This window comes from Heterodontus francisci, chromosome 29 (assembly GCF_036365525.1).
Source record: "Heterodontus francisci isolate sHetFra1 chromosome 29, sHetFra1.hap1, whole genome shotgun sequence".
NCBI lineage: Eukaryota > Metazoa > Chordata > Chondrichthyes > Heterodontiformes > Heterodontidae > Heterodontus > Heterodontus francisci.
This window is the reverse complement of record NC_090399.1, coordinates 14,519,774-14,540,228: the sequence shown is the minus strand read 5'-3', so window position 1 is coordinate 14,540,228 and position 20,455 is coordinate 14,519,774. Positions and strand designations below refer to the sequence as shown.

General features: G+C 46.4%; 1 protein-coding gene across 2 annotated transcripts in view; it reads right to left on the bottom strand.

Moving 5' to 3' along the window:
- LOC137346148 (chloride intracellular channel protein 1-like) overlaps positions 1–20,455 on the bottom strand; it is a 44,517-nt gene that overhangs the window by 802 nt on the left and 23,260 nt on the right. For both annotated transcript variants that reach the window (XM_068009485.1, XM_068009484.1), the window contains exons 2-5: positions 11,484–11,593; positions 8,492–8,623; positions 6,406–6,512; positions 1,280–1,461 (exon numbers count right to left, since the gene is read on the bottom strand). In XM_068009485.1, the coding sequence (XP_067865586.1) occupies positions 1,280–1,461; positions 6,406–6,512; positions 8,492–8,623; positions 11,484–11,593 (531 nt within the window). The remainder of the gene's footprint in view (positions 1–1,279; positions 1,462–6,405; positions 6,513–8,491; positions 8,624–11,483; positions 11,594–20,455) is intronic.

The window sequence follows — 20,455 nt, the reverse complement described above, 5'->3', positions numbered from 1 at the left end:
TGAGAAAGAGAGAGAGAAAGATAGAGAGAGAAAGAGAGAGAGAAAGAGAGAGAAAGAAGAGAGAAAGAGAGAGAAAGAGAGAGAAAGAGAGAGAAAGAGAGAGAAGAGAGAGAGAAAGAGAGAGAAAGAGAGAGAGAAAAGAGAAAGAGAAAAAGAGAAAGAGAAAAAGAGAGAGAGAGAGAGAGAGAGAGAGAGAGAGAGAGAGAGAGAGAGAGAGAGAGAGAGAGAATTAAAAAACACGTATCTGCCAATGTGCAATCTCACATCACAGGAGGCGGCCATTCAGCCCTCTGTCGCTGTGCTGGCTCTTTGACAGAGCTGTCTAATTAGTCCCCCTGCTCTTTCACCCCAGTCTTGCAGCTGTTCCCTTTGAAAGTTACTATTCAATCTGCTTCTACCCCCCTCGCAGGCAGTGCATTTCAGACGATTTCAACTCCCCGCGTTAAAAGTAATCCTCATCGCCCCGTTCTGATTCTTGGCCAATTACCTTACTTCTACGCCCTCTGGTTACCGACCCTCCAGACACCAGAAACAAACAGTTTCTCTTCATTTAATTTCAGCAAAATCCTTCATGATTTTGAATGCCTGTTAAACCCTCCTCTCAACCTTCACTGCTCCATGAGAAACAACCCAAAATTCCAAGCCCCTCCACACAACTTAAATCTCTCATCCCAGTACCATTCCTGCCAACTCTCCTGGTACCATCTGGTTGAGAAAGAGCTGCCTCACTTCACGCTCCCAAGCTCCACGCACTGTTTTTTTTTTTTAAAAAGGAGAACTTTGTTCCTTGGGTTTTGAACCCTTCACCACGCTAATCAATTTGCCTGGATCATGCTCTCAACCCCTTCATAACCTGCAAGGAGATCGACTCAAGCTCTCCCTTTCAAAAAAATGTTTTTTTTTTTATTATAAATATGCACAATACTGTAGCACTAGTGATCCAGGAATGCACTGCCCCAAAAGGGAGCTGAAAGCCGATTTCAATAGAAAGAGACTTTCGAAAGGGAATTGGATGAACACATGAAAGGAAAAACTTCCAGGGCTGTGGGGAAAGAGCCAGGGGTTGGGGGGGGTGGGGGGCGGTGAAGGAGGGGCGGAAATGGGACTAAATTGGAAAGCTCTTTCAAAAAGAGCCGACACAGGCACGACGGGCCGAATGGTCGTCTTCTGCGCTGTAAAGGTTCTATAAGAGGTAAAACGTAACTTCTTTAATCGTGAGATTCCAGTTGAACATCCCATTAAAACAAAAACAAAAAATGAAGAGAATGGCAGTTTTTACCTGGACAATGTGGAGTTTTGGTAACAGGTTGCAGTCAGCCAGTGTTAGCTCGTTCCCATCCAGGAATTTTCGAGTGGAGACCGTGACCTCCTCAGCGCTGTTCTCATCAATCTCCTCGGGTACAGGCGTGTTGAGGTACTCGTCCAGCTTCAACAAGGCTTTCACTAGACCCTTCTCTAACACTGAGAGGGGTGGGAAAAAAAAGAGAAAGAGGAATCGCTCTTAACAGCAGTGGTGGCACTTGGGTGTCAGCTGTGCGATCACTCTCGCCTCGGAGTCGGACTGTCGTGGGTTCCAGACCCGCACAAGCTTTAGGTGGACATGCCCAGCGCCAGTACTGAGGGGGCACCACACCGTCAGAGGTGCTGCAGCTTGGACGTGACCTTAAACTGAGGTGCCCTCTCAGGTGGGAAGTTAAAAGATCCCGCAGCCACTATTTTGAACAAGAGTGGGGTATGGGCGGAGATGGGGGTTCTCTCCAGTCTCATGGCCAATATTTATCCCTCAACCCACATCACTATATAAAAAAAAAATCACACTGCTGCATGCGGGAGCTTGCTGTGTGAAAACTGGTTGCAGTGTTGCATCTGCTGCAACCGCAACCACACTTTAAATAATTAATTGGCCTAATTTTCAGGGTGTAAAAAGGGGGAAGCCATTGAGAAAAATGCACTCGAGTTGATATAAAAAAAAAAAGGGCCAAAAATATTCTGGAGACTTCAGGTAGGTCGAGTCTTTGATGGAGTTGGCCAAGGCAGATGAGGAGGAAAGATGAGGGACGCTCAGGAAACAAACGAAGTGAACGGAAACCTAACAAAATGACATCGCACAGAGTCAAGCGATGAGGAAGGAGCCACGTCCTGGTCCAGTATTAGTTCATTTCCAGAGTTTGACGTCACCCTTGCAGGGGTAATTTTAATTGAACCTGCCCCATTGGAGGAATAACTGTATTGTGGGTCATGCTGGTTTAACACACCTTGCTCAAGTTTGTTCTCATCTGAAGGGAGTGATATCAGAAAGTGGGGCGTAGCACCTTATCCTGGGGAATTCCCACCTGGTGAGTCCCCATTTGATATCGGTGGGGGCGGTGGGAGGGGGGGGTATGAGGCAGGAATGGCCACATTTAAAGAAAGCAGACACTCCCACAGCTCCCCACCTCGAAATGAAATGGGCCCAGTTTGCTGCCTTGGGGAGGATAGCACGGAGCTCAGTCACCTCGGCAGTTGGGCCCTCTTTCCTCACTCAGGTCAGGTTGCCCAGCGACAGCCACGCTCACAGGCAAACAAAAAAAAAAAGCACTTGGGCAAGGTACCAGGACCAGTATTTTCACGAGAGAAAAAAAAAAAGAGAGGAAACAGAGTTACCTAAGAGAAGAGCTACTATCCCACTCAGTAATCTCACTGTCTCCTTTCACACCCATCCACATTTGAAGGCCCAATCGCAGCACAAGAATAAACTTCGCCTCAACTCACTCTGAAATGAGCTGCACCCAGCTTTTTAAAAAAGAAAAAAAAAAATCAGGCCCACCCAGTTTTGTTTCTCAAGAGTTCACTAAGTCAAGTTGCATACTTATCATCTATTCAGTTTTTCCTTCACACCCATGCCAGCTGCCGAACTACACCCAGTATTTGAAGCATTCCAACATATCCATAGCACAGAAACAAGCCATTTGACCCAATTGATCCAGTCCGGTGTTTATACTCACATGAGCCCCCTCTGACCCATTGTCATCGAACCCCCATCCACACATGCTTCTATTCCTTTCTCCCTCAACATGTTTGTCTAGCTTCCCCCTCAAATACACCCACACTATTCACCTCAACAACTCCTTGTCGTAGCGAGTTTCACATCCTCATCAATTCGAATTCAGAAAGTCGTTGCCTATGGATCCCGGGCTTTGGAAATCAGAGGCGGGAGAGTAGAAAAGCAAGGAAGTTATGCTAAACCTTTATAAAGCATCCCAACTTGGAGGACTGCGCGCAGTTCACTATAAGGAAGGACATCAAGGAGAGGATGCAGAGGAGATTTATTAGAATGGTACAGGGGCTTCAGTTATGTGGAGAAGTTGGAATTGTTCTGCTTAGGGTGGATAAGGTTAAGGGGAGATTTAATAGGTGGTGTTCAAAACTGATGATGGGTATTGATGGAGTGAATAAGGAGAAACTGTTTCCAGTGGCAGGAGTGTCAGTAACCAGTGGACACAGATTTAAGGCAATTAGCAATAGAACCAGATGGGAACCCAGAAGAATTTTGTATCAGTGAGTTATTGTGATCTGGAATTCACTTCCTGACCGAGTGGTGGAAGCAGAAACAATAGGAACATTCAAAACAGTGTTGGATAAACACTTGGAAAGGAAAAAGCTGCAGGGCTATGGGGAAAGAGTAGGGGGACTGGGACAAATTGCACAGCTCTTTCAAAAGAGCTGGCACTATGTGCTGAAGGCCCTTCATCTATACCACAAGATTTCTAAAAAAATTAGTAAAATAAACACTCCCCTGGCAGGAAATCCTTGGATTCAATCCCTTCAAGTCGAGTTAACTGGTCTTAGCCAGGGCACGTAAGGGATGCTCCTGGTCTTGAGCTAGAGACCATTGGATATTGGGAAAGGACTGCTGAGACCAGCCCTTCCCCCAACCCCAGCACATCCCATTAAGGCTACCCACCACCTAAGTTGCCATATGAAGCATAGTCACCTGAGCAAGGGACAGACTTGTGGAGCCTTGCCAGAGTCAACACACGAGGGGAAGGGGAAAAGGGGATCTGGTCGCAGGTAACTTACTAACAGTAAGACGTGGACAATATCTAGGCTTGGCCTGACAAATGGCAAGTAACATTTACATCACACAAGTGTCAAGCAATGACTATCACAAACGGGAGATTCTAACCATTCAATAGCATTACCATCGCTGAATCCCCCACTGTCAAAATCCCAGGGGCTACCATTGACCAGAAACTGAACTGCAGTAGCTATATAAATACAATGGCTACAAGAGCAGGTCAGAGGCTAGGAATCCTGCGGCAAATAACTCACCCCCTGACTCCTCAAAGCCTGTCCACCAGCTGCAAGGCACAAGTCAGGAGTGTGATGAATACTCTCCACCTGCCTGGATGGGTGCAGCTCCAACAACACTCAAGAAGCTCGACACCATCCAGGACAAAGCAGCCCGCTTGATTGGCACCTCATCCAAAACATTCATCCCCTCCATCACTGACACACAGTGGCAGCAGTGTGTACCATCTACAAAAATGGACTGCAGCAATTCACCAAGGCTCCTTCGACAGCACCTTCCAAACCATGAACTCTACCACCTAGAAGGACAAGGGCAGCAGATGCATGGGAGCACCACCACCTGCAAGTCTCCTCCAAGCCACACACCATCCTGACTTGGAACCATATCACCGTTCCTTCACTTGTTGGGTCAAAATCCTGGAATCCCTTCCTAACAGCACTGTGGGTGTACTGACCCCACATGGACTGCAGCGGTTCAAGAAGACAGCTCACCAGCACCTTCTCAAGGGCAATTAGGGATAGGCAATAAATGCTGGCCTAGTCAGCGATGCCCACATCCCATGAATGAATAAATAAATGTATCCTTTTGAAAGAATTCTGCATTACTGCAGTTATGGACTGAAGAGATGATCCCAGTTTCCTGGCCCTATCCATTGGGCCGAACCCCCTCAATTATTTTGAGGTCAATCGTCACCCAAAAGAACTGACTTGCATTTCTATTACACCTTTCACAACCTCAGAATCAAAGCACTCCACAGCAAATGAAGCTCTTTTGAAGAGTAGCCACTATTGTAATACTAAAAATGCAGCAACCAATTTGCACACAGCAAGCTCCTACAAACCACAATGAGAGAATTACAAAATTATTTGATTGAGGGATAAATATTGGCCAGGACACTGGGGTTAACTCCTCTGCACTACTTTGAAGGAATGCCGTGGAAGTTTTTTATCTTCACCTGAGAGCGTTTTAACATCTTTACCCAAAGCGGGCTCCTCCGACTGTGCAGGCGTTCAACAATTTCAGAGCATGACTTTTTTTTTTTATTAAACTGAATTATATTTTTGATCATGTGCCTGTTTTTCATGTAGACAGAGCTGCTCATTATTCTGCCATTAATTCTCTGAACTAGCACTTTGTTTTCATTTGGAATTTAACACTGGCAAGCGTGAGGTGATGTATTTTGGTAGAAGGAATAGGGAGTGGCAATGTATACTTAATGACAGTTCTAAAGAGTGTCCAGGAACAGAGGGAGCTGGGGGTGCATGTGCATCGATCTTCGAAGGGGGCAGGACATATTGAGAGAGTCGTTAGTAAAGTATATGGGATCTTGAGCTTCATAAACAGAGGCATTGAGTACAAAAGGAGGGAAGTTACGCTGAACCTTTCGCAAGCTCTAGTTAGGTCCTAACTAGAGTATTGGATCCAGTTCTGATCACCACACTTTAGGAAGGATGTGAGGGTCTTTGAGAGGGTGCAGAGATTTACCAGAATGGTTCCCAGGATATGGGATTTTAGTTAAAGTTAGGTTGGTGAAGCTAGGTTTATTCCCCTTAGAGCAAAGGAGATTGAGGGGAGATTTAATGGAAATGTACAAGATTATTGCAGGCTTAGATAAAAGTTAGACAAAGAAAAACTGTTCCTACTAATTAATGGTTCAAGGACTAGGGGGAAAACAGATTGAAGGTTTTGAGCAGGAGATGCAGGGGAAATATGAGGAAGATTTTTTAAATAAAACGTAATGAGTGATAATGACCTGGAACTCGCTGCCCCCAAGGGCAGTGGAAGCAGAGACAAAATCGATGACTGCAAAGGGAAATTGGACGGCCGCTTGAAGGAATACAGGGACCGAGCAGGGGAGCGGGACTGACTGGACAGCTCCGCAGAGAGCTGGCATAGACTCGATGGGCCGAATGGCCTCCTTCGGTGCCATAAATGACTGAGGTCAATGATAGGGAGAGTTCTCTTGCTAACAGGAAGTCCTGATCTACTGACTCAAATGACGCGCCCCCCCCACCCACCACCCCCCCCAACCCCGTCCCTGCCAACTCCACCCCAATACCAGTCTTGCCAGGCTCCAATTGAGGCGGCACTGGAAGGAAAGCTTTTCCACTTACTGTCATTCATGCTGGGATTGGAGTTCTTGATGTAAGCCGAGAATTTGGAGAAGACATTACTCCCGGCAGTGTTAGACTCTGGATTCCTGGCGGCAAGTCGTGGATATCTTGAAGTGAAAAAAAAAAGCAAACACATTAAAAACAAGGGAGGTGGGGTGGAAAGGAGAAAAAAAAAGCAAATCAGAATGGACGAGCATGAAGAGTCTTTTAAAACGTCTCAACCATTTGCTGCCAAAGACTCGGTAGCAAAGTGACCCAACACTCTCCTGTGGAATGCAAACATTCCCTGTACCCTCACAGGCAATCTCACCCTCAGCAGTTGCACAGAATAGGCTCAGATTCCCTGGAATATAGAAGACGTAAGGGATGATCTAATTGAGGGTGGTTTAAAGCTGCTTGAAGGATTTGAGAGGGTAGAAAGAAAGAATCCATTTCCTCTGGTGGAAAAGTTCAGAACAAGGTGGGGGAGGGGGGGGGGGGGTCACAATCTTAAAATTAGAGCTGGGTCGTTGAGGGGGCGATATCAGCAAGCACTTCATCACACAACAAGTAACAGAAATCTGGAACTCCCTCTCCCGAAAAGATTGGGGGGCAGGGGTCAAATGAAAATTTCAGAATGGAGGAGATTGGCAATATTTTCGTTGGGCAAGGTTGCAGAACCAAAGCGAGTTAAGATTAGCCACGATCTGACCGAATGGCTCGAGGGGCTGAATGGCCTAGCAATTCTTTGCACGATCGGTGATACAAGCGTGATCTACGCAACCAGTCCTTGTAAATTTAATTCCTCATCATTCTGACCAGAGCTGTATCCTCCTCAGAGTCCATTAACTGGGCACAAAGGGATTGAGTTGGAGGTCTCAGCTCCACATTGAGCTCAGCAGGTGAATCAGCATAGTGATGGGGAAAAAAAAAAAAAAGAGGTGCACGTGCAACATGGAGCCACGAGCAGACGCAGGTTCAATGCTCAGTGTGAGCGGACTGCATCCAGCCTTAGTGGGTTAAGAGCCGTTCAGCCACACGGGGTTTGAAAATCTTGGATGGTTTGCTACAAATGACCTTCACCAACCTTGGCTAAAAAGAGGGGTATCAAAGTCAGGCACCCCGCAGCCTGTGGACTAGTCAGAGACTCTTGTGCCTGCGTATGGAAGTTCAAAGACACAGTTTAAGGGAAGCCCAAGAGAAAAAGACTTTAAAATAAAATCAGCAGCGATAGCCTCCAAGGTTGAATTGTCTGCCAGCATTCTCAATGTAGGATTTAAGTATAGGGGTGCCAGGAAGAATAGCCATGGTGAGATCTTAAAATACACATGTACTCGTTCTGTAATTGGCAGGCAACATGTTTGAAGGCTGGAGAACTAATGACCACTCATACGCTGAATGTCCAAAGTATATTTAAAAACAAAAACCCCAAGACAACAAATGGCATTAGCTAACCTCACCACTAGACATGCTTATTTGTCAAAGCACAACGTAACAGAACATGACGACATACGAGACCATTTGGCCTACATAATTAAACCTAAAGAAATACACCAGAGTCCCAGGGACAAACTGCAATCACGTCTTGCTGAGGCTATGCAAGCAGTCAAGACGAAATGCTTGCGACCTCCTTAAGGAGTCTGCAGTAGGAAAGTTGGTGCCTCCATCTCATATACACAGCATGTAAGGGCTTGTATTTTATTCTCATTGACTTGATTGACGAGAGTATTAACCAGACGTTTCAGTCTTTCCAAATCCTCAAACTTGCATTAGTTCAAGCATGTATGACAATATCTCAGAAAACCCCCAACATAAGGGCATTATGGTGATATGACAAAATTCTACAATACCCCACAAAAAGGGCAACAAAAAACTTTCCAAGCACCAGAGGGGAACTGTTGCCCACAGAGTGATAGCTCAAGGAGTTAACGGCTTTGAGGGAGGAGTGGTGAACAATCAGAGCGACACAGAGTTGAAGGACTGTGGAGGGAGGTTGACCAGGCAGTCCCCCTTATCTGCAACCTCAGCTCCTCCAGGGCAAGAGCTCCGACACAAGCCAGCCAGCGAGGGTGGCTGCAGCCGCCTCGCATGGCGCAGTTACACGTACTTGGGAGGGCACAGGTTTTCCTCCAGAAACTCCTCGATCTTGTTGGTGTCCGTCTTCACTTCATTGTCATACAGTAGAAAAGGTGGCTGAGCTCCAGGTGCCAAATCCTCCAGGACTTTGTTCTCGAATTTCCTAAACGTGGCAGGGAAATTGAAAAAAAAAAAATGAATGAGGAGAAAAAGCACCAAGTTATCTTGAGTTAACCAGCAACATCATCTCAGGTGACAGGTTCATCCGTCAGTTTAACCCCCGAGACAGGAGAGGTGGATAGGCTGAACATATCGATCTGGATCGGCAAGGTTAAAAACCGAACAAAAACATCTCCCCGTATTACGACAGCTACAACTTCATTAGGTCTGAAGTGCTATGCGACATCGGGGTCGTGCAAGGCGCTACGTAAATGCGAGTTCTGCCCTCTCTTTCTGATAAGCTCATTCAAAACCCTGCTGCCTGTGTCCGAACTCACAGCAAGTTCCATTCACCACCTATCACTCACAGGCCTACATCGGCCCTGGTTAATCCTCATGCTGGTTTCCAAATCCCTCCATGGCCTTTCCCCTCCCTAACTCTAATCCCATCCAGCCCTACAAGCACTCCAAGACTCCTTTAATTCTGGCCTCTTGCCCCTTCCCAATTTTAAAATCGCTCCACCATTAGCAGCAGTGGTTTTGGCCGTCAAGGACCAAAGCTCTGCAATTCGCTCCCTAAAAATTTCCCTCCTTTCAGATGCTCCTCGAAACCTGCTTCTTTGGCCAAGCTTTGGGTCATCAGTCCCACTATATCCTTACGTGGCTCCGTGTCAAACTTTGTTTGATAATGCTATGATGTTGGGATTTTTTTTTTTTAAACTGCATTATAGGCGCTATACTAATGCAAATTTGTTGCAAATCACCAAAGTTAGCAGTTTCCCTCGAGAGGCCACTGGAATGGCAGGGGTAGGAAAAAGGGAAAATGTTACATGGGCGCAGAAGAGAGGCCAAGGTGCGCAGTCGGGGCATAGACAAGTTTGCCAGCCCTCCAGGATAATTCCTGGAGAGTCCAAAGCAAAAAGATTAATTTTCAGAACGCTGCGATGAATAAAACCCAGCTGGGGAAAAAAAGAAATCAAAATGGGGCTTTAAAACAATGCTGTTTGAACAACTTTAGTTTAAAAAATAATTGGGAATGGGTTTAAAAAAAAAAGGGCTGTTTTGAATGACAGTCAAGACTCATCCAATTGATTAATGAAGTCGGTTTTGCTTTTCAATTAGTGCAGGAAGTCCCTGTGCCTCCTGGCTATTGGTCACGTGAAGCTGGACATGTCAGCCGACCAATGAAGGAAGCGTGCATGGGCAGGGCAGTTAGAGGCAGGAGAGTCATGTGATGAAACCTCCATGAATACATGCAACCAAAAGTTGCCATTCCCAGGCAGAGTAGAGGGAGTGCCACTCTGCACCTTGGAGTTGGTACAGCACAGGTTGGCATCCAACACTCCCAAGATCATGGAGGAAGCATGCCCGAAAAAAAAAAGTTCCCATTCATCAGTATGATGGGAGGAAAGGCTCATGAGGAGCATAAACACCGGTATAGACCAGTTGGGCCAAATGGCTTGTTTGTGTTGGAAATAGTGTGTTAAAAAGTGTATTCTTTCCCACTAATCTAGTTTGCACCAATCTTTTAAGGCCTAGTAACCTAGAACTTCGTAACCCGACTCCCTCTCGGAGCAACCAAGCAGTGGCTATTCATAGAATAGTGCAGTAGCAGACCATTTGGCCCATCTAGTCTGGGCAAGCTCTCTCTCCTTCATGTATATTTATCGCTTGAAGTATAAATCATTTTTGAAAGCTACGGCTGAATCGGTTTCACCACTCGGTCAGGCAGCACATTCCAAATCCTAAAAGCATTTCCTCATGTCACCTCGAGTTCTTTTGCCAATCACCTTAAATCACTGGTTATCCACCCCTCGGACACTGGAAACAGTTTCTCTTTATCCAAGCCCATTACGATTTAAAACACCTCTAATCAAATCTCCTCTTCGCCTTCTCTGCTCGAAGGAGAACAACCCCCAACTTTTCCAATCTATGCACGTAACTATAATCCCTCATCCCTGGAACAATTCTCGTAAATCTCTTTGGTACTCTCTTTAAAGCCTTCACAGCCTTCCTAAAATATGGTGGCCAGAGCCGGACACCATACTTTTAGCTGGGGCCGGACCTGCATTTTATATGGGTTTATCACTACTTTTGCACTCTACGCCTCCATTTATAAAGCTCAGGATCTTGTATGCCTTATTAACTATGAAGCTTTGTTAAGCTGTCCTGCCACCTTCAGGGATTTTTGCACAAACTTCATCAGGTCTCTCAGAGTTGACAATGGGACAAAGCCAATTTAGCAGCTTGCTATCCATTGCACATTTACCCACAGGAGAGCAGCTGGTACTGGAATGAATTATTGTTTTGTACCATCAGGGCAGCAGCCTCATTCATTATCTAGAATTACAGGCCGGATGCTCTATGCCATATCACATGGCACATACAGGCTGGGAGAGTCTTTGACTCCAGTCTGTGCTGACAGGTCTGATCTCACCCAGGAGTGGTGATGGAGGCTGGATAGACTTCCAATGATATCTGGATGATGGAAACAAAAAAAAAAAAAGACAACTGCTATATTCCTCATTTTTTTAAAAATAAAATCCAACTGAATCAGAGCACTTAAAACGAGAAGGAATTAACAAGAAACTCAAGAGTACATAGTCCCCTCCCTCCCTAGGGAACACCTTAAACAACCCAGAGGTAGGATTACGCTAGTGGCTTTAAATCACGCCGACAGGGTCAGACGAAAATGGGTGGGAGGGGGCAGGTGTGGTCGGCAAGGTCCCGTTGGGCCGAATGGCCTGTTTGGGTGCTGTGAACAGATTTGTGTTAGTAAAGCCACAGCTGCCATCCAATCCCACAAGAACCCTCCACCTTTTCAACACATGGACACAGGGCCCCGTCCCCTTCACCGCACTAACCTCTTCATATCAACCGTAGTGACGTTGAAGGTGATCCCTTTCAGCCAGAGGACCATGAACAGCCGCTGCGAGAAGGGGCAGTTGCCGATGCTCTGTCCATCGCTGCCAGCCTGCGAGAGGAGAAAAAGACAGGACATCACCACACTGAGGTCAGGACAAAGAGCAAGGTTCAATATCTGACCCCTTAACAACCCAGGGAGATAAAAAAAAAAAACACTACTCGCTCCCTGACCGGGGTAACAGTTCCACAGACTCCATTCAGCCTTTAGTCCCACAAACATAAAAACCATTCCCCACAGGTGAGCAGAGTGCGCATTGGCAAGCTATTCGATCACAGAAGCCATCACCTCCATAGCCTGTCTATTAATAGACACACGCACCTTCCTACTCTGTAGTAATGGCACTCTGGCTGGTTTCCCCCTTTATACGGAGGGTCGCTGCCTTGTTGAAGGTTCAGTACCATCTCGACTGGATGGAGTGTTCTGCAAGGAGGATCTCTGATAAGCTCAAGGATTCGAGGATCAAGAATCCTCCTGGATTCAAACTCAGCTGCTATGTGCTTCTGAAGGTAGCAGTTCTTCAAATCAAAAGGCACAAACAGCACTGGTGGTCAGGAGCTGCCTTGGAACTTTTAATTAATAGCCAAACAGAAACCGACAAGCGTCAACTCTTACAGCAACTTGTACTTTCGTATACGTTGTAGCCAAATGTCCCAAGTCTCTTCACTCTCTCAAATTGTGTTCAATAATGCTCTTGTGGTTAGTAAAGCATGTGGGATCTTGGGCCTCATAAATAGAGGCATTGAGTACGAAAGTAGGGGAGGTGATGCTGAACCTATATAAAGCTCTGGTCAGGCTCCAACTGGAGTATGTTGTCCTGTTCTGGTCACCACACGTTAGGAAGGATGTGAGGGTCTTTGAGAGGGTGCAGAGAAAAGATTTACCAGAATGGTTCCAGGGAGGAGAGATTTTAGTTGCAAGATAAGGTTGTTCTCCTTAGAACAAAAGGAGATTGAGGGGAGATTTAATAGAAGCATACAAGATTATTGCAGGCTTAGATAAGTTAGACAAGGAAAGACTGTTCCCATTAACTGATGCTACGAGGACTAGGGGACACAGATTGAAGGTTTGGGGCAAGAGATGCAGGGGGAATATGAGGAAGTAATTTTTTTTTAAATGCAGCGAGTGATAACAACCTGCAACTTGCTGCTCACAAGGGCGGAGACAGTGACTTCAAGAGGAAATTGGATGGCCACTCGAGCAGGGGAGTGGGACAGACTGGATAGCTTTGTGGAGAGTCGGCATGGGACTCGATGGGCCAAATGGCCTCCTTCTGTTAGGCAAGTGACTAATTTGACACCGACCCACAGAAGGTGGTTTAGGAGATTTGACCAAAGGCTTAGCCAAAGAGCTAAATTTTAAAGTGCATCTAACAAAAAAAAAGGAAAAGGTAGGAGGGGCAGAGAGATTTAGGAAATTCCAGAGTTTAGGGCCTAAGCAGCTGAAGGCATGGCCACCAATGGTGGACTCGAGGAAGTCGGGGATGCTCAAGGAGGCCAGAATTTGTGGGAACACAGAGACGCGAGAGGGTTGTAGGGCTGGAGGAGGTTAGAGATAGGGAGGGATCGAACACCAACATTTCAAATTTGAGGAGTTGCTTGCAATAAAAAGTTAATAAACAGAAATCACACGAGAGCTTTCACAGCAAGCAACTTTCATGGAACAAAGAACTAACAAAACAAAACAGCACAGCACCCGGGAAGGGAGAAATGGTCAATACATTCCCCTCCCTCTACCCCACACCATTCGTAGCATGAGACAGCAGAGAATGAGACCATTCGGCCCACTGTACACATGCCGGCTCTTTGGATGTGCGACGCAGTTAGTGCCATTCCCCTATTCTTTCCCCAGTCCTGCAAATTTTCCCCATTTAACTCTTCACCCAATTCCTTTTTGAAAGTTATTAAATCTGCTTCCACCTTCCGTCAATACGAAGTCGTGCAGAATCAAAGAAAACCCCAGGTTTGATTTGCAGATCGTGCTGGGTTCACTGGTCTCCCTCAGCAGGGACACTAGAATTGGAAAAAGGCAGACGACAGGGACTCCACCTGGAAGGGTCCAAGCAAAAGGCCAAGCCTGGCAGCAAGGCCAAACAGATGCAAAAGACTTGCATTTCCATAGCGCCTTTCACGACCTCCGGACATCCCAAAGCATTTCAGAGTCACTAACATGATTTCTGAAGTCGTTTTTTTTTTATAGTCACTGTTACCTTGTGGAAAACAATGCAGCTAATTTGCATGCAACGAGGTGAGGTGCAGTGAGACCGAGGCCCTGTCTGGCCTCTCAAGTAGGCATAAAAGATCCCATGGTCCTATTGCAAAGAGGAGTTATCCTAACGACCTGGTTGATATTTATCCCACGATCAACAACATCACCAAAAAAAAAAAAAAAACAGCGATCTGGTCGCCCTCTCATTGTTGTTTGTGGGATCTTGCTGTGTGCAAAATTGGTAACTACATGAAAACAAAGGAACACTTCACAAGGAAGATGATTGGCTGTAAAGAGATGGCTGGAGGTCGTGATAGGTGCTGCAGAAATAGATGCTCTGTCTTTCTGACTGGGGGTGGGCGAGAGCTCCCACAGAGCCAGGGGAGTGAGATATCACAGGGAGGCGGTCAACAGCGTGAGGGGGAAAAGAGAGCGCCGACTGGGACCAGACATTGCAGTAGCCAGTGGAAAGGGTAGAGGAATATTCAAACACTCTGTGCTCCGAGCGAGGCGTTTCATCACCTACTGTAGAAGAGACGAGTGCCAGGATCAATGGGAGGGAGCAGGCAGATCAAAATTAGCCTGTGATGCATTTCAGCTCAACACCCCCTGCTGCAACAGCTTGGCTCAAATCACTCAGCAGTGGTACAAAGGAACAGCGATGAGGTGTACTTATTTTGGGGGGGCATGAGGGGTACAGGGGTATGGGGGGTGGTTAGCAGGGCTTCAGCAGCTTGTGCAGACTCTGTCACAGATACTAGTCACTTCGATAATGATAGCAGCACAGTCGACAAAAGAAGTCCAATAGGTCTGCCACTGATTAATGTAACAACCCTCCGAGATCTCGGTGCTCCTCGAATTCTGGCCTCTTGCGCACCCACCCCCCCTCCCCCCCCCCCACTCCCTCCCTCCATGTCATTGCCCCACCACTGGCAGCTGTGCTTTCAGCAGACGATGCCCTTCACTAAACCTCTCCACCTCGCAACATCTCTCTCCTCCTTTAAAGATGCTCCTTAAAAGCTGTCTTTTGGACCAAGCCTTTGGTCACCTGTCTCAATCCTTCCCCCTGGGTGGCCTGGTGCCAAATTCCCGTCTGATAGTCGTTCCTGTGACGCACCTTGGGATGTTTCCCTGGGTTAAAAAGGCGTTATATCAAGGCAAGTGGTTATAATGGGCCCCACTAGATCAGACCCCTCGATTTTCAGAGTTACTGAGCGATCATGAAATCTCCGCTTAAAATAAATAGTCAGGATCTGCATTTTCTCTTCAGTTCTCTGGCCAGACCACTAACATGGAGTAAAGTGGAAAGCGAGGGAGAGTGCAGCCCATATTTGCTCCCATCCAGAGGGGTTTTGGATTGATTTCATACAACCATAAAAAGCAGAGGACGACGCCAGGCAACCCATTAGAATCCTATCGAATGGTTACAGCACAGAAGGAAGCCATTCGGCCCATCATGTCTGTGCCGGCTCGCTGCAAAAGCGACTCACCCACATCCAGACCCACACCCTTTCCTCACAGCCCTGCCATTTTCTTTCCTCTTCGGATAATTGTCCAATTCCCTTTTGAAAGACATCATTGAAATCAGCCTCCACCACACTCAGGAAATGCATTCAAGATCCTAACCTCACACTGCATTAAAAAAAAGGTCTTTCCTTACGTCACCATTGCTTTTTTTTTTTGCCAATCGCCTTAAATGGGTTTCCCAATTCTCGACCTGACCGCCAATGGGAACAGTTTCTCACCATCGACTCGGTCCAGGGCCCTCATGAATTTGAGCACCTCTATCAAATCTTCACTTCTCCAAAGGGGAACAGCCCCAGCTTCTCCAACCGATCCACGTAAACTGGAGTCACTATTGAATCTGCTTCCACCACCCTTTCAAGCAGTGCATTCCACATCATAAAAACTCACTGAAAGTTTTTTTTTTAAAAAACACACAATATTGCTCATCTCCCCTCGGATCCTTCTGCCAATTATTTTAAAAATCATTGTCCTCTGGTTACTGTTCTCAAAATCCCCTGCACATTTGTTGCATGCAATTCCTCTTAAAAAAAAAAAGAGATGTCTAAACTTCAAAAGAAGTATACTTTTAAACCAGCACTGCAGTTTAGAAGTGCCATTACTACAAATTAAATAGGCCATTCGGCCCCAACAGCTTAAGCTTCACGAGCTTATCAACCTACTTCATCTAACCCCATCAGCATATCCTTCTTTCCCCCCTCTCTGTAATTATCGAGCTTCCCTTTAATTTATGTCAGCTGTCGCTCAGTGGGCTGCACCTCTCGCCCAAGTCAGAAGGTTGTGGATTCAAGTCTGACAAGTCCCCCTCCATGGCTTGATCACTGAAAGATAAAAAAGACCCAGATGGACACTGCAGTGCAGCACTGAGGGAGTGCTGCACTTTAGATGAGATGTTAAACTGAGACCCTGTCGGCCCTCTCAGGTGGACAGAAAAGATCCCATGGCACTACTTTGAACAGCAGGGGGAGTTATCTCCGGTGCCTGGCCAATATTTATCCTTTATAAAAAAAAAAGTCATTGTACACAAAGTGGCTGCTGTGTTTCCTACATAACAGTGACCACACTTCAAAAAAAGATTTCATTGGGTGTAAAGTGCTTTCAGACCTCCAGTGGTTGTGAAAGGCACTATATAAATGCAATTTTTTTTTTAATTAAAAAAAGCACCAGCACTATTCGCTTCAACTTCACCATATGGCCCTGAATTCCACATTTGCACACGGTCTCAGGGAATTCAGTAGAAACTCCTTTGCCCAGATTTATTATTGGCGGCTATCTTATATCTATGGGCCCTTGCCCGCAAGTGGAAAAGTCATCTTTACAACATCCTTGTCAAACCATTTCAGAATCTTATGAGTCATTCATTACATGCTTGCGGGTGGAATTGGAGCGAGTGGGATTCTGCCAAGGGACAGGTTTTAATTGTGTTTGGACAGCCACTTGGCTGGATGGGTGCAGCTCCAACACCCAAGAAGCTCAACACCATCCAAGACAAAACAGCCCGCTTGATTGGCACCCCATCCACCACCTAAAGTCACTCCCTCCACTACCAGTGCACAGTGGCAGCAGTGTACACTATGAGATGCACTGCAGCAACTCGCCAAGGTTCCTTTGACAGCACCTTCCAAACCCGTGACCTCTACCGCCGAGAAGGACAAGCACATCAGATGCATAGGAACACCACCACCTGCAATTTCCCCTCCAAGCCACACACATCCTGACTTTTTTTTTAATAAATATTCGTTTCATGGGATGTGGGCACCACTGGCCAGGTCAGTATTTAATGCCCATGAGAAGGAACTATATCGCCGTTCCTGCACTGTCACTGGGTCAAAGATGCTGGAAATCCCTTCCTAACAGCACTGTGGGTGTACCTACACGAAATGGACTGCAGTGGTTAAAAGAAACTGGCTCACCACCACCTTCTCAAGGGCAATTGGGGATGGGCAATAAATGCTGGCCTAGCCAGCGACGCCCACATCCAACGAACAATTAAAAAAAAAATCAAAAGGTTTACTATATAGTATGAAGCTTTGCAAGGATTTGAGTGCTAAACACTGCCTCAAATACATCATACGAGTTTATTGGGTTGTCACAGGGAAAACAAACACCCGTAAAAAACCTTTGTTACATTTGTGTTTCAGGAATAGCTGACTTATTCAGTCACCTTGGTCAGTTCTCAGTTTCCCCATTGTGAATGGTTTTCAGAGCCAGAATTTTTTTTGAAAAAAACATCTTTATATTCCTGTCATAATCTCAGGAGTTGGCCAACACTGGCACATTTATTGCCCATGGCTAATTGGCCTTCAGGCTGTACTTAGAGAGAAAGACTTGCGTTTATATAGCACCTTTCACAGCTTCAGGATGTCCCAAAGCCAGTTCAGTACTTTTGAAGTTCAGTCACTGTTGTAATATAGGAAATGTGGCAGCTAATTTATACATGGCAAGCTCCCACAAACAGCAATATAACCACCAGATAATCGGTTTTCAGTGTTGTTGGCGGTGGGATAACTATTGTCCAGGACACCAAGGTGAACTCCTCTGTTCTTCCAAACTAGGGCCAGGGGATCTTTCATGTCCACCCGAGGGAGCATATGGGGCTTTGGTTTAATATCTCACCCGAAAGACTGCACCTCCAACAGTGCAGCACTTCCTCAGTACTGCACCCGAGTGTCAGCCTAGGTTATGTCAAGTGTCTGGAGTGCGGCTTGAACCCACAAGCTTCTGACTCAGAGGCAAGAATGCTACCCGCTGAGCCACAACCGTTACTGTAGCCGCATTGGGCTTGCAGCAGCTCCAGTGGCAAGGGTGCTGATTGGGCAAACTGCTCCGTCCTACACGATGGCCGGCTTCGAGTGTTGCTGTAGCAGCACCCATCCAAGTAAGCAGTGAATAGTCCATCGCACTCCTGGCTTGAGCCTCAGACAGTGGAAAAGCTTTGGCAGGTCATGAGGTGAGCAATTCCTGCAGACAACGTATTGGTATAGCTGGTGCAGTCAGGAATCTGGTCAATGGTGCCCAATGGCTTGTTGATGGCCAGAAAAGTCAGCGATGGTGGCACCATTGAAGGTCAAAGGTGAAGATGGACCACCTGAAAGTATTTCATAGGATGTCTCAAAGTGCTTTACAACCAGAAGTCACGCAAGGCGCTGTTATAAAGTATATGTTCTACCTTCACTGAGCTTTGCATGACTGGTTTACAAGCGGGTGGCCTGTTAGATCCAGTAGCGTCAAACCATAGTGTTGGACTGGAGTCACATGTGGGCCAGACCAGCTGGGGAAGGGTCAGGCCCACTTTCTGCGGGATGTTAGTGAACCAGGTGACAACAAACTAGATGTTCTGATGGCTTCTTGTCGCTCGCCCACAAATCTACTGAACTTCATTTCACAGTTTGCCTTGCTGGGATTTGAACTTGCGTCACGGGCTGCTCATCCAGTAACAGAATCTCTCGGCTACCAATGCCATCATCAGCAGAAGGTCAGCGTTTGTGAGCAACAGCCCAATGCCTGTCACCTGCTCATTCTAAAACACGCAGCTGCTGTTGCCCACATCTCCCAAAGCCATGGGACAAAACTGGTTCCCGACGGAACCTCACAGCACATTAATTCTTGTGTCCCACTTGTTACGACCGAGGTGGGAGGAGTGCACTGTCTTTTCTAGTTCCACTTCCCCCACAGATCACAACATATATTTAAATGTTTACCCAGTTACCGATGCGGTTAATCATATGCTCTGTTTATCCCAGAATAAAATATAGCAACCAGGTTTCTTAAACAGAAGAATTACCAGATTATAAAACTAAAAAAAAAAAAAACTTATCCCGTAATGAAGCAAAGCATCAACAAATTGAAATACAAAAGTTCCCTTTTTACCTTGCGCACGCACGTGCACGGTTGGTCTGTATGCATCCCAGACTCCCTCCTGCTTCCTCTTCACTGGTACTGTCACATTCCTTTTAGACCAAATATTTACCAAAGTGCAGCAATGACTCAGTGCCCCAGAGTGTTGTGTCACCTGACACACCTGGCAGTGAACCTACCTCCAGCCAACATTCTTCCGAATCACAGAGTCAGATACCAGCACCAGAGGGGCAACACACCCCAATTTTGAAAAGGAGGTTCCTCCACTCCAGAAAGACACACAGGGCTCCCGACCGCAATGTACTCCCCCTGCTAAAGGGAGTTCGAACCTGCAGAAACGAACTCCGGTTATGAGGGTCTCCGCCCAATTCCCAAACACACAAAAGTGGGAGGGCTTGAGAAATGGAAAGTTGTAAACGTACACAACTCTCAAACTTCACCAGGAAACACTGCTGTAGCGAAGCACAGCAGGACACAGATGCTATTGTCACATCAACCCAGCATTCACTCTCTGGTATCAGTCCCCAGGGTCTCCTATAAACCAATATCACTCATTAAAACTCACCTACAGTTGCACAATGCGTACATTGGAAATCCACTACATTTACTACACTAAATTTACACTTTCTAACCAGTATTCAGTTCCGAGTACCGATGGGAAGGAGGGTTCCTCTGTAGAGTGCAGTGAGAGTCATGATCGGAACACCATGAGTGACTCAGCTGCTCAGGGAGTGAGGAAAAAGGACGAGAGCACAATAGTGGTAGGGGATACTATGGTTAGAAGAACAGATAGGTGTTTTTGTGGTCACAGACGTGATTCCAGAAAGGTATGATGCCTCCCTGGTTCAAGGGTCATGGACATCGCCGAGCGGCTATAGAACATTCTAGAGGGTGAGGGTAGTGAATAGCCAGGGGTTGTGGTCCACATTGGTACCAACGATATAGCAAGTAAGAGAGATAGAGTCCTGCAGGCTTAGTTTAGGGGGTTAGGAAAGAGATTAGCAAGTAGGACCTCAAGGGTAATAATTTTTATTTTATTTATTTAGAGATACAGCACTGAAACAGGCCCTTTGGCCCACCGAGTCTGTACCGACCATCAACCACCCATTTATACTAATCCTACATTAATCCCATTACCCTCTCACATCCCAACCTTCCCTCAATTCCCCTACCTACGCTCGGGGCAATTTATAATGGCCAATTTACCTATCAACCTGCAAGTCTTTGGCTGTGGGAGGAAACCGGAGCACCTGGAGGAAACCCACGCAGACAAAGGGAGAACTTGCTAACTCCACACAGGCAGTACCCAGAATCGAACCCGGG